Source organism: Peromyscus californicus, unplaced genomic scaffold (assembly GCF_007827085.1).
Source record: "Peromyscus californicus insignis strain IS unplaced genomic scaffold, ASM782708v3 Scaffold_14__1_contigs__length_90479793_seg_2, whole genome shotgun sequence".
Taxonomy (NCBI): Eukaryota; Metazoa; Chordata; class Mammalia; order Rodentia; family Cricetidae; genus Peromyscus; species Peromyscus californicus.
In genome coordinates this window covers 77,017,122-77,030,172 of record NW_026294436.1, presented here as the reverse complement: position 1 = coordinate 77,030,172, position 13,051 = coordinate 77,017,122, and the positions used below count along the sequence as shown (strand labels likewise).

General features: G+C 41.9%; 1 protein-coding gene across 8 annotated transcripts in view; it reads left to right on the top strand.

Moving 5' to 3' along the window:
* Rcor3 (REST corepressor 3) overlaps positions 1-12,081 on the top strand; it is a 40,661-nt gene extending 28,580 nt beyond the window's left edge. For 3 of the 8 annotated variants that reach the window (XM_052738038.1, XM_052738040.1, XM_052738039.1), the window contains exons 10-12: positions 2,393-2,450; positions 8,979-9,220; positions 9,708-12,081. In XM_052738038.1, coding sequence (XP_052593998.1) covers positions 2,393-2,450; positions 8,979-9,220; positions 9,708-10,052 — 645 coding nt within the window. In that variant the 3' untranslated portion in view covers positions 10,053-12,081. Of the gene's footprint in view, positions 1-2,392; positions 2,451-8,617; positions 9,221-9,707 lie in introns of those variants that run through there. The other 5 variants (XR_008218126.1, XM_052738042.1, XM_052738043.1 and 2 more) reach the window with 5 other exon arrangements.
* Positions 12,082-13,051: the final 970 nt, after the last annotated feature.

Sequence of the window (13,051 nt, the reverse complement as noted above, 5' to 3'; positions counted from 1 at the left end):
CTGCTGAGAGAACTTGGCCCTTCTTCCCACACAGACCTCAGGACTCTCTGCACATGGACCATGCCTTTCAGACACTTCTAAAGTTTACATGAAAATGCACTTTTATAGTGTACATATTTCTGTTTCATTTTTGTTCCCTTTTCGTGATATTTTCCTACAAGTTTCAGCAGATTTCAGTCACCAATCAGCCTTCATTGACCCGGGCACTATCTCTGTATCATCCTCAGCGATTTCTGAAGTAAGTGTCGCTGTTTGTACAGGAGAGACCCAGTATCAAAACTGAACCAGAGAAGCTAGCCAACAAGGATGTGTTCACTCTCCCCATTAACTTCAGTTGCTGTCTGTCTGTCCTGACCATCACAGCACTGTGCATGTCCATAGTTAATAAAATGCAAATACAGTACAAACCAAATGAAACTCTAGACTTTGCCCAGATGAAAACCTGATGATGTCTGTGCAAGAGAACGGCTTCTGTTGTCTACAAGATTGTTGACAGATAACTCCCTCAGAAGCAAAAGTTAAAAAAATAATAACGAAGCACTTTCGAAAGAATGATTAGATCAACAAAGAGTTAAAGGGCTTGAGAAAAACATTGAAGCCTTCAAAGAACAAAGCCCCATGTGCTTTTCAAAACCAAAGGATAAGGTCCATTCTGTAGTCCAAGAAGCAGTGTCAAAAATGAAGAGAGAGCATGGTGACCAAGTCGTTAACTGCCTCAAAGGATGAACAAGGCCTCCAGAGGGCTCATCTGGAAAGGAACCTGCCACACAGGCCTGGAGACCTGAGTTTCATCCCTGGAACTCACATAAAGGTGGAAAGAGAGAACTGGCTCTCCAGAGTTGTTGTCAGACCCCCACCTAGCCGCTTGTGTGCACAGCATAGACATGCATCACACACACAACAGTAATAAATAAGAGCCTTATTTTTATAAAAGGAATGAGCCAGTTTGTAATGTTTTTGTTTCTAGGTCAGATTAAGTTGCAGTAAGCCCTTTATTTTTTCACCATTCACTCTGAAATATTTGGAACCATTTTAAATGGTTCCAGTACCAGTTTCGAGGAGTTGACAGTGAGTTCCTTTGGTTTTGACTTAACAGCTTCAGATCACTCACACACCAGCTCAGCTTCTGCCCTTCCTCCATGCTGCTCTCTTTCTGTGAACCTGCTTGAGTTTCCGGGTTTCTTTTATTGATTCCTTTTCACTGAGGGAGGGTCCTGGGGTCCCTAGACCTCTTTGTGTGTTTCATTTTGAGATAGGTCTCATAAGCTGTCTAGGCTATCCTTGTACACTGTAGCCATCCTGATCTGGAACTCGAACTCCTCCTGCCTCAGCCTCCCACGTCACTGGAATTACAGTCCTGTGACCCAGGCCCAGCTGGCCAACCCTGTGTGTCTCAGAGCCTGTGCTCCTCAGCCTCCATCAGTGTCCTCGAAGCTTGTTATCTGGTTGCTGCCCGGGCTGTCTGCTGCCCCCTTTATCTCTCCTGAAAATCAGTCATTTCTGGTTTTTGGTTTTGTTCCTTCCTTGCTCTATATCTTTTTCCTTTTGTCCTCTCAAATTTTGTCTCTGACTTTGAAGTTGTTTCTTTCTTCTGAGTACTTGTTTATAAGGAGGTGTAAACCTCATTTCATTGGTGCCTCCCGGAGGTGAGAGCTGATGTGCCGTCTCAAAGGACGCTCGCTGCCCGCTCATTTGCCCTAAGTCCAGGCCCTGTGCCAGCGTACTTCACCTTGGCAGTCTCCCCGGTGGTCATCTGTGAGTTGCTGTACCGGTTTCTCTCCTTCTAACTAAAGGTCCTTGACTTACTCACCAGTGGACTGAGCTCCTGAAATCTGGCTAGGTGGTAATTGCTGTGGGGTTTTTAACCGTGACTTTGAGAGCAACATTAGGAAGTCCTGGGATTTAAAAAAATAAAAGGTCTTATCAATGAATCATTTTCTGCTTCAGAAATTTAAAGAAATATTTTAGGGCTTGGTCTTATCCTCCATTCTTAGTCTGGTTTGTACAACTGTTAGAGGAGAAAGCATAGGTTTTATTTCACATGAAGTGAAGAAACTTTAGAGTCACAGGCCCTCTCGAGAGAAAACAGTCTCTTAAATGTTAAAAGCTGGCTAAAACCAGTATCTGTGGTGTGTAATAGGAACATTGTAATTGGAAAAATGAGTGAAATATCAGTGTTGTTCAGTCTCCCAAATGAGTGCATTTTTCTTTTGTTATCTTTCTGTGTAGATAAAAGGTAACTCAAGATATATTTAATCCTTCTGAAAATAAAACCTCCAAGAGTCAGCATATTAGTCTCATGTCTATGATTTGGTGAAAAGTTTTTAAAAAGCAAGTTGGAAAAATGTCTGTCTTCATATCCTCATTAGGAAACTTCTTTTTAATTTTGTAGTCAAATCAGAAAATTAATGCCCGTTGGACCACAGAGGAGCAGCTTCTAGCAGTGCAAGGTATACTAAAGATAAGCAGTTATTGTTGTTTATTCTTAACTGTCATGAAAGGTGACAAGAAAGGGCTGCGTCCACCACACCGTCCTGGTGACCAGGGATCCTGTGTTGTGTTTCTGGTGTGGCATACTGAATCTGTTGATTTAGGGTCCGAGGAGCACAACCAATCCCATGGCGCTCTGTGGCTCAGCTTCAGGGTGTGCCGCTTGTCACTGTCACACTGATGACACCTGTGAACATAAACTATAAGTTTTGACTTGTCTGATTGCTCTTTGTTTCTCTACTTGATAAGTGTGAGGTTATGAAAATATTAATGATGTGCTTTCTGTGTGTCATTCCTTCAAAGAGATAGCCCACGGAGTGCCTTTAAGGGACTGTCCACCCCGGGGAAGTGCTATCATACCGCTGCTGTTTGTGTGAACACTCAATGGCACGCACCCCTGGGCAAATGGGGAACATTGTAAACTTGGGTTTTCTTCTGTTTGAGCTGCTTAAGGGCAAATTGTATATTTTTTGTGTCCAGCATGGATTTATTTCTCTTTATGATGAACTATCTGCAGAATTTGTTGTGTGAATTAAATGTGGTCTGCTTATTGTTTGGTGAGCCCTCATTGTGTTGAGAACTAAGAGTTTTCTGCCAAGGTTAACTGCTGTGAGAGGGGGGCTCCTGTGAAGCGTGGGCAGAGTTGATAATATTTCCAAACACTCATCCTTCTTTGTTTAGAGGTGGCATCATGTGCATTTAGAACTGGGGCTTAGAACTCTGCCAAGAGTTTGAGCAGGCTTTCTTTTTATTCATGCAAAGCCCATTCTCCTCCCCTGCAGTGTGGCCTGATAAGAACCGAACCCTGATTTCTAGTGTTTGGCTAGTATGTTAATTCTGTACCATAATAGAAACTATTCCAGCAAAGGATTTTCTGAAGAGGATCTCCAAGGAAAATTTGGGGTAATCATTCTCCACATAGCACTTGAGATTGATAGCTTTCAGGGGTAGAGTCCACCGAATCAAACAGCTTGGTTGGACTATACAGAGCTGCAGTCAAGGGAAGGGAGTGGTAAGGCTCCTGTGTGTGGCCTGGGCTGTTTATGTGCAGATAGCTCAAAAGTACCGAAACAAGAGAAGAGAGTGCTAATGTTTAGAGCCCAACAGTTCCTTCCTGCTGAGGCCTGTGCAGGGTTCTGTGATACACATTTAGAAAGTTACCCTTAAATAAGTTACTCTAACAGCAGTTTGCATGGAAATATGCTTGCTCTTAGGATTTTGAAGGTCTTTCTAAAACAATATGTTAATGCCTCATTTTTAGTTCTTTAGACTAAAATTATTTGGAATTTTTGTTTTCATTTTGTTTGAACTTTTTGTTTCTATTGTTAGTTCATAAAATAAAACAATATTTATCTATTTGTGTCTAAAGTAGTTGTTCTAGAAAGGACTGAAAGGTCTGTTTTGTCCTGTATGCCCACACATTTACATAAATAACCTAGAAGTGTATCTTATAAACAGTGTACTGGAGCAATGCCCTGAGTCTCACTGGTTGAGGTGTGTGTATAACTACAGTGTCGGTTTAACACGTAGACTTTGCTAGTAAAATGCTGCTTCGCGAGAATTTTTTTTCTCTAATATTTATGATAAACTTTTACGTGGTAAATCCTTTAACAACCGCTTCAGTATTGCAAAGCAATAATAAATTGTTTTGACATGTTTTAATTTGTGTGGCACTTTATATCCAGGATATTTAATACATGTATATTGCTATGACACCTTATGTAATATGCTTTGTCTTGCTCATAATGGACTGTTATAGTGACCTAGAGAAAAGAGCGATGCCATTGTTGAGATCAGTAACTCAATCTGAGTACACGTCTTTGGTAACTCTTTTAAAACCGAAAAGCATAACAAGATCATTTTCATTCCTAGGTTTTAAATAGTATATCCACCCTTCCTGTTGTTACCAACTGATTGCTGACAGTTGAAGCATTTTCCCTTCCTTTCTCCCCTAGTGGAAAATGGAACCGGGATCAGTCGGCTCTGGCAGGACTCTGTCTCCTTCTGTATCTTCCTTGTGTGCATTCTAGTCCTGCTGTGATCTCAGTGGGGTTCTTTAGGAGTCCAAGGGGACATCATTAGTGCGCCAGTAAGAAGCTCTCATCCCATTTCCCCCATGTGCATGGCCTTTTTCATGGGATGAAACGGTTATTGGCAATTGGCTATTCTCAGAAAAACATGTATTTATGTGACAGCACAGGAGGAGTGTGGTGTGAATATTCACTCTTGTTATTTTAGTCCACCTCAGAAGTATAATCATTTCCTAGTGCTTAAAAGATTCAGCTCTCTGATCTTTATGCTATTTCAGGAAAAACAAAATTTTATCAAGATACCAGCTTTAGTTTTTAGTTTTCCTTTTACCTGCCATGGCTTCTGAGTCGGGGACTGGAAGGAAGCACTGTGTCGAGGGCTGCGCCTGTGCAGAAGTCTCCGTCCTTCTGCAGCCCACAGTGGTGAACCTTCAGGGAGAAGCGAGGTTGCAAATCTCGAAATGGCCTTTTTAGATTTATCTCATAGTTAAACCCAAAACTAGAATGGTTCATAAAGTAGAAGGCGGTTGGTTTGACCTTTGATTAAAAATGCAGACATTGGTAAATCTAGTGCAGGAGTGATCAAAAGGAGATGGGGATGGGAAACTTACTTTTCTGTCCTTAAAGACTCACTTTTGATTTTGAGTAGCCTTTGCGTTATAACAGAGGCTGTAAGAGTGGGCATCTTTGAGTCCGCCAGCCTCTGGCATGCTTACTTCAGATAATCATTCAAATTTCCCATTGCTTTTGAAGAGGGATGAAATTTACAACATGGAAGGTGTGAGTCCAGGGCCCAGAGGGCAGCAGGAGACAGCGGAAGAAGAAGCCATGACTGGGACTTCACTGTCCAAGTGTATCTCTCGGTTATGGAGAAGAGCCACGTTCTCAGAGATTCTAGATGCCATACTCTATTTCAAAAGTAGACTTTTGATACATTTGTATTCCCCAAGTATATTAAGTATATTAAATTTCTCTTCTAAGAAATTTTGATGTGAGAAGCAGGAGAAAGGAAGTGCCCTGAAGTTCTGCTGCCTTTGAGTCCCTCAGCACTGTGGGTGCTTAGCGTTCTGTTGTCTCCAGACACCAGAAGTGGGTCCACGCTGTGCTGTCATCTGGCTTTCTGAGTCCGTGACTGTCACTGGAAACCACTGTCTACATGCTCCTAGAGTGTGAGCGGACATGGTCCCCCAACTCAGAGTCTGCATTGTTCAGACACTGCCTGCCTGTGTCACTTTACTAGAAAGTTACCTTTAACAAAAGAGAAACAGGAAATGTTTAAAAGTTTATGTGTAGTGGTGTATTTATATTGAGTAATGCAGAATAGTGATGGGAAAATGGGACCTTCATAAAATGTGATGGTAATAATCCCTTAGTTCCATTTTTCTGAACTCCCAGACAAAATTTTTAAAATTTTATCAAGGATTGAAAGTAATTATTTGCAAGAACAAGAAGTTTAGAAAGTTGACTAGTATTTTCCTCTCAGAATTTACAGCTGTGGTTCTGGAGGGGGTCTCCAGATGTTTGCCCCACTGACCTTAGCAGAGGGACTTTCCATTCAGATGTGCCTTAAACCATTTGATGGACTTAACCATTGTATTTAAGTCCCTTGCTGAGGAAGCAATAGATTGCCCTGTTTGTCACAGACCATGTGAAGAGGGAGGGCCACTCAGTGGCTCTGGTGCCATGTCTTTAGTCTAGTTGTTCCTGGCCACTGCCTGCACCAGGTTGTCCTCTGGCGGGCTAATGGAGACCCTGCTGAAGAAGCGGTCCCAGGACACCAGCTGGCTGCTCACCACGATGTAGACCCTAAGAGTTTCATCTTCCAGATAATGTGCTATTACTTTGTATAGATTTTTCAAAGGATTCCATCTTCAAATAAAACCAACTGTGGAATCGTCAGGGAGAGCAAAGACCATAAAGCAGCCCTGCATTGGCCAGAGAAGTGCAAGGCACAAGGACCTTGGTTCAATCCCTAGAACCAAGGTTAGAAAAAACAAACCAGGCATGGGAGTGTGCAGTTGCAGTCCCGGTGCTGAGAGGAGTGACTGGCCAATCCCAGGGGTTCTGGCCTGCCAACCTAGCCTGCTTGGTGAGCTCCAGGACACGGGGAGACCCTGGCTCACAAAACTAGGTGGATGGTACTTGAGGAACAACAGCTAAACTAGTCCTCTGGTTTCCATATGATCGTGTGCGCACGCGTGTGTGTGTACACACACACACACACACACACCACACACACACCAAGCCACTGTGTGTGACCACCATAGTTTGAGGACGAACAAGAGAAGAAAGCCTTATGATAAAGATTATCCCTTTTCCTGGGCACACTGCACAGACTTAGTGTTTCAATAATACCAGTGCTGCTCTGCATCTTCTCTGGATTTTTCCACCTCATGGTGAGAAACTCTGGAGTTTGTCAGAACATAGAAGCAAGCAGTCGGGACTGCTGCAGTCTTGAGGCAACCACAAGGAGCTTCGGCTAGTACAAAGCCTGCCCTGCAGGCCGAGGAGATTGGTATCTGGGTGCATTTGTCCTCAGGACACCAGTTGGGGCCACCCACAAAACCAGAGAGTCTGCAGGGTAGTGAGAACCTCGCTTGGGTTCACCATAAGCATGCCTGGGCGAATAGAGGAAAGACTGCACCAGGGTCTTCAGAAACGCTGCACTCTCTCTCGTGGGAAGTAGTTTTCAGCTTAGAGTCTGTAATTTTGTTGCACATTTGACAGTACTGGTGCCAGAATCAGGCTTGTTAAACAAGAGAAAATTAAGGAGGAAGGGAACAGTCAGAAGTAATCAAACTCCGGGAGGAGTGTGTGTGTAAATGAAGTAGCCCTTGTGAAAATTAGTGCCGAGAGAGCATCCTGTCTGGCTTCTAATCAGTTCTCTTCTGTGCAGCTTTCTCAAGGTTGTATGTAGATGGCACAGAGCCCTTTACAGCTGCTGCTTCCTGAAGAACACTTGGGGCTACTTGAGTGTTAACAGTAACTATTACGGGTAACCTGGGATTTCTGTTGCCATATAAACCTTCAGTGTAACTAGGTCACTGTTAGAATTCATCTTGAACCATGAAAGTCAGTTTGGGTGTAAAGAAAGTATACATTTATTTGTGTTGATTAAACATTGTAACTGATGTCTGTGTTGGCATGCATGACTTTCCTTTAGAACAGAATGTGAGCATAGCTTATAAACCCTCTTCTGTTTACAGTGGGATGTAGTTAATGGTAATGTCAGACTTCTCATCCAGAAAGCTCTGAAGTAATGAGACAGACTCCCCAGCGGCCAAGCCCAGCTGGGTGAATTTATTTGGAGATATTTGTTCCCAAATTCTCAGTTCTAAATCAGAGTAGAATTTTCAAGCAGAATCACTCCCCATTGTATTGGTATTTTGGGTATTTCATGTCAGTCAGTATCAGTAAGAACATGGTGTTTCTGGAGAGTTTGACATGCTTTGTCTTATACTCTCATTTTTGACTAAGTGGTGTTTATTACACCTCCTTTTTGTCATCTTTCTCATCTCTTTCATGAATGATTATTTTCTGATATCAGTACAGTTACCCAAGTATAAATCAAAAACTTTTGACTTGTATTTTGAGTCAGACACATCTATTTCTAAATATGAATCCTTGTATCTCTTGGAATTTACCTCAACAGATTATCTCCCATTTTAAGATCTGAAGCACAATTGTTGATCTCAACCCATAAGCCAGCTACTGCCTTTCCTTATTCCTAAGATGTTCTAGTAGCAGTGTGTGCCCTTCTTAAGTTCAAGGTGATGAGCACAGACCTGATTCTCCCAGAAGAGAGTACTAGCAGTCCTCACACACAAGGTCTTAGAGCTATTGGATGGGCTAAAGTGATGGAAGACCCTTTCCTTAGCCCATTGGATTGTGGTAATTCTGATTTTATAATTTAATTACTTCTATTTGTTGGTAACTTGGTGGGCTAGGCAAGTAGTCATGGTGAAGTTACTATTAAGCCCCAAATTAAATTGCTTTTCATTATGGGGGAACCAAACGGCGCACTCGGTCCATTGAGGGGATAAAGAGATGGCGCCTTCCCATCCAGTTTGTTCACCAACGGTGTTGCTCAAATTTAGGTGGCTGGCTACTAGGGGAATAAATGAATGTGGATTGAGGATGGACCAAAGAACTCAGTGCTTTACAATAAATGGACTATGTCAGAGTTCAAGAGAGGATGGGAGAAAATAACTGAGTATGTAAAAATGGTAAGTTTCTGATTGTTCAGTTGAGGCAAGTGACCGGCTCCATGAAATGACGTAACTGACGGGTTTTCGTCTGTGACCTTGAGTAGTAGCTTAGCCTCTGTCTCAGAACTGAGAAGGGAGCAGAGTTATCAGGAAGGTTGTTGGTTGCTGGTATGTGCGTGTGCATGATGTGTAGTACACACAGCTCTCCTCACCGACCCTTCACAGGTGTGTTGTCTACTTTGCCTTCCAGGTGTCCGCAGATATGGTAAAGATTTTCAAGCTATTGCAGATGTAATTGGCAACAAGACTGTTGGCCAAGTGAAGAACTTCTTTGTAAACTACAGGCGTCGGTTTAACTTAGAGGAGGTATTGCAGGAGTGGGAAGCAGAACAAGGAATCCAGGCTTCTAATGGTGATGCCTCCGCTTTAGGGGAGGAGACCAAAAGTGCTTCTCATGTGCCGTCAGGAAAGAGCACTGACGAGGAAGAGGAGGTGTGTTTGTGTCTGGAGTCTGAGCCGCTCTGAGCTGAGGAGTCGCCTTGTGTGTGGTGTTCCGTGAGGGTGATCTGTGAGGACTAGTACATGAGCACGAGGCTGACAATACACTTCCTCAGTGACGCTTCTCTTGTGACTGCTAAGTCACAATGACATGCCGATTTCTGGTCCTAGCAGAGCGGAAAGTGTATTATTTCTACTGTTAAGCTGTTTACTAATAAAGATGTCCGTTTGGTAGCTTTGTTGGGTTTTTGTTTGTTTTGGTTTGTTTTTTTTTTTTTTTTTTGTGGGGAAGGAAGGGTTTATTTTTTGTTTGGTTAAAAATAAAAGAAAGAAGCTTGGGCTTCCAATAAACACTGGTGTTATGGTTTTGTTTTGTTTTTATTTGTTTTGGTTTTTTTTCCCTGTGACAGCCCGAACTATATTGTATCAAGTTTGTTAGGACTTAAACCTCATACATGTATTTTTGTTTCCTCACCTCTAGGCACAGACCCCACAGGCTCCTCGGACTCTGGGTCCATCACCTCCTGCCCCATCACCCACTCCAACACCAACAGTCCCCATTGCCACTCTGAACCAGCCTCCACCACTTCTTCGTCCAACACTGCCTGCTGCCCCTGCTCTTCACCGGCAACCTCCTCCACTCCAGCAGCAGGCTCGGTTCATCCAACCCCGGCCAACTCTCAACCAGCCTCCACCACCTCTCATTCGCCCTGCTAACTCTATGCCACCCCGCCTAAACCCAAGACCAGTGCTGACCACGGTTGGTGGTCAGCAGCCACCTTCACTCATTGGAATCCAGACAGATTCACAGTCCTCACTGCACTAAAAGTCAGACTGGACAAAGTGGCGGTTCTTTTTCAGCCATCATTATACCAGTACTCATCTGATCCAAAAGAGGAAAACATCCTTCCTAGATACTGAGGCTGCAGACTAGTTCTGTGGCAGTGGACTAGAGTGAGTGGGTGTGACACCCAGGGAGCCTCCTTTCCAGTGTTCACCAGTGGGATCTCATGGGAGGAAAAGGATTCTATATACCAAGGGGGTTTTGTTTATTTTCACTCTATTTATTTTGTTGAGGTTTCTTATTTTCCTGCCTCTTCTTACTCAAAGCTGTTAGTACAAAAATATTGACTTAAGAATTGTAAAAACTCCTTAAGTTCCTTAAGGATTTTTAGCTTTTTGCTTTTTTTCTTTAATTTAAATTTTTTAAAAAAACACTTTCCTATGTTAGGAGTGCAAGAATAAATAGCCTGCATTTCAGATTTTGATATGTTCATATTCATATTTAAGAAATTATAGCTTCATAACCCTTTTTTCAAAATATGTTGCTTTTTTTCTAAAGGAATTCTAATATATTCCTTTAAAAGAAAGCAATTAAATCAATTGCAAAGCAATTATATGAAACCACAAAGAATGTATTGAACCTGATAATCCTTTAACATAGTTTGGGGTCCTAGCTCAAAGTCCTTGTTTAAAGGTCGTTGACCCTGTTGTCTATCAGTAATAGAGGTTTGGAATCATTTACTTGCAGAAAAAGGACTTAAAATTTGGTGAGATATAATGTTTTTAAGTTCTTTGAAAATGTTAATTTTGAAAAAAAATGTTTCTAAATGCTATTCGCTTCTAGCTAGTATCTGCCTGTGTTGGGAATTTAGAACAGAATATATTTTGTCAGTTATGTAGAGATGGTGGCTACAGCAGCATTTATTTACAGTCTATCTTCTGAACTTAAAGTTGCCCTCATACTCATTAGTAAGGTCTTCTTTTGATACGAAGGGTGTTTTTCCTTTTTTTGATAAATCTCTACTGTACATTTGTGCGGTTCTTGCAGCCAGCCTGTGCTTGTGGTTTGATTTACGGTTAAATCATCAGCACCCTTCACAAGATGAACTTGAGGGTCTGTTGTGTTATTGCAATAATTGTGCCGTTAACTAAAGTACTGAGACCCAGGTTTTTGTTTTGAAGAAACAGACTAAAAGTCTTTTTATTCCAACATGAAATCATTAGCACCACAAAGAATACTTTACAATGGTAGCATTTCGACAGTGTGTTCCTGATAGTTTTGATAGGATGATTTCAGATTGGAAGCATGGCTTGTTGCAAAGGGACAGATTGCTAGTGTGGCAGGCTGCCCACCTCAAAGGGGTCATGTATTCCCTAAGTGTTGGGAAAATAGTCCCTTTATGTAAAGGCTCCCCAGCCTTAAGGAGCCCTAGATTTAAAGTCATTGGTCAGTTTTAACTTTCAGGTTTCCCTTCATAAGGTCCCTCCATTCCGACAGAACTGAAAGCGATCTGCAGGAGAGGCCCCTTTTTCTCATTGGATCACCTTAATAGTTTATGCCCCATATAAACTGTAACTGATTTAAAAGTAATATTAAAGAGCTTATACTTATTTTTACTTTAAAAGCCATGGAAGACGGTTATGTGTCGTGAACTGTCTAGAGCGTTCTCTTTGAAGCTCTTGTCTTGTGTGTGTACATATTCCACCTGGACAGCTCTCCTGTCGGAAGACCTTCAGTACAGTCTGGGGAAATGTCAGTAAGTCCGTCAGCACCCTCTGTCCAGATGTTCAGTATCTTGTGATTCATTTAAAATCTGCTCTGTCCCAGACATGGGCCTCGGTGCTGTACCTGAGGGATGTGTTGCAATTTTACTCACAAACACTAGCGCACACGGCAGGAAAACCGTAGATTTGTTTGTGATATGACACATGTATATAGTGAGATGTCTTTATTGTGTGCTTTGCATACTTTGTAAATAATTTGCACGTCATTATTTTCCTTTCTGTTGGAGCAGTGTTTGACCTGGAAGAGAAATATGCTTGCCGCTTAAAGGATTAAAGATTTAAAGGTGTCTATGTCTTCTATTTTTATATGACCTTGTGTTGTGTGAGAATTTAGGACCTCTTCACTGTGAAATTCTAAATACAGGTTTTTATATATGTAAAAAGCAAAGCCTAGAAATCTCTTAATGACCATTATCGTTCATTCTGAAGTTACCTTTTTTGAGAGATCTACACCAAAGTGTTTTTATAGCATAACTAAAAATAAATCACACTGTTGCTATATCTATTAAAACTAATGAAAAAAGTATTTAATTCCAGTATGGCAATAATGAGAATATGGATGGAAACAAGGGTAAGTTATGGTCAAGAATAAACTTACAATTGAGTCAAACAGAACATACAAGAAAGTGAAAGAATGCGAAATTCTGTCTTAATGTGGACCTCCTTTAGTTAGTAATAGATGTAGGGGGTAAGCCAGGAATAACAGTTGTTATTTCTAAAAATATGAAGTACTTTGGCTAAAAGTACAAAATTCAGTTATTAGGTAGGTATGTTATATTAATGTTCCCTCTTGTCCCTTAAATATTGTTAGTCCTGGATAACACGGTGACACCAGGACCCTCAGAAAGAAGGCAGCTTAGGACTCAAGAAGAACTGCCTTCTCTGTGTGCCTCCCCAAAATAAGTGACAGCCACACTCTGATTGCAGGAAATAGATGAACAAGAAACCAAAATGTGTTGAATTTTGTAACTTAGCCCCTTACAATCACCTAATTTGTAGGGTGGTGGTATCTGAGCGCAGAGGGAACCCAAGTCGAGCTTAGGAGCCTTGCTGTATGAGTTCAGCCATCTGTTCCATGGCCACTAACCTGTGGGAGTACATAGGATATATAACCACGTTTTCATATAGATAGAGGGTTATTAGAGTGGCTTACAGGCAGGGTTTGAATAGGCCCAATGATGGCTGTCTCCTGACAGAAAGGCCAAGGATCCAGGAGTTGAGTCACAACACAGCATGTCTCCACAGCCCTGACCTGGT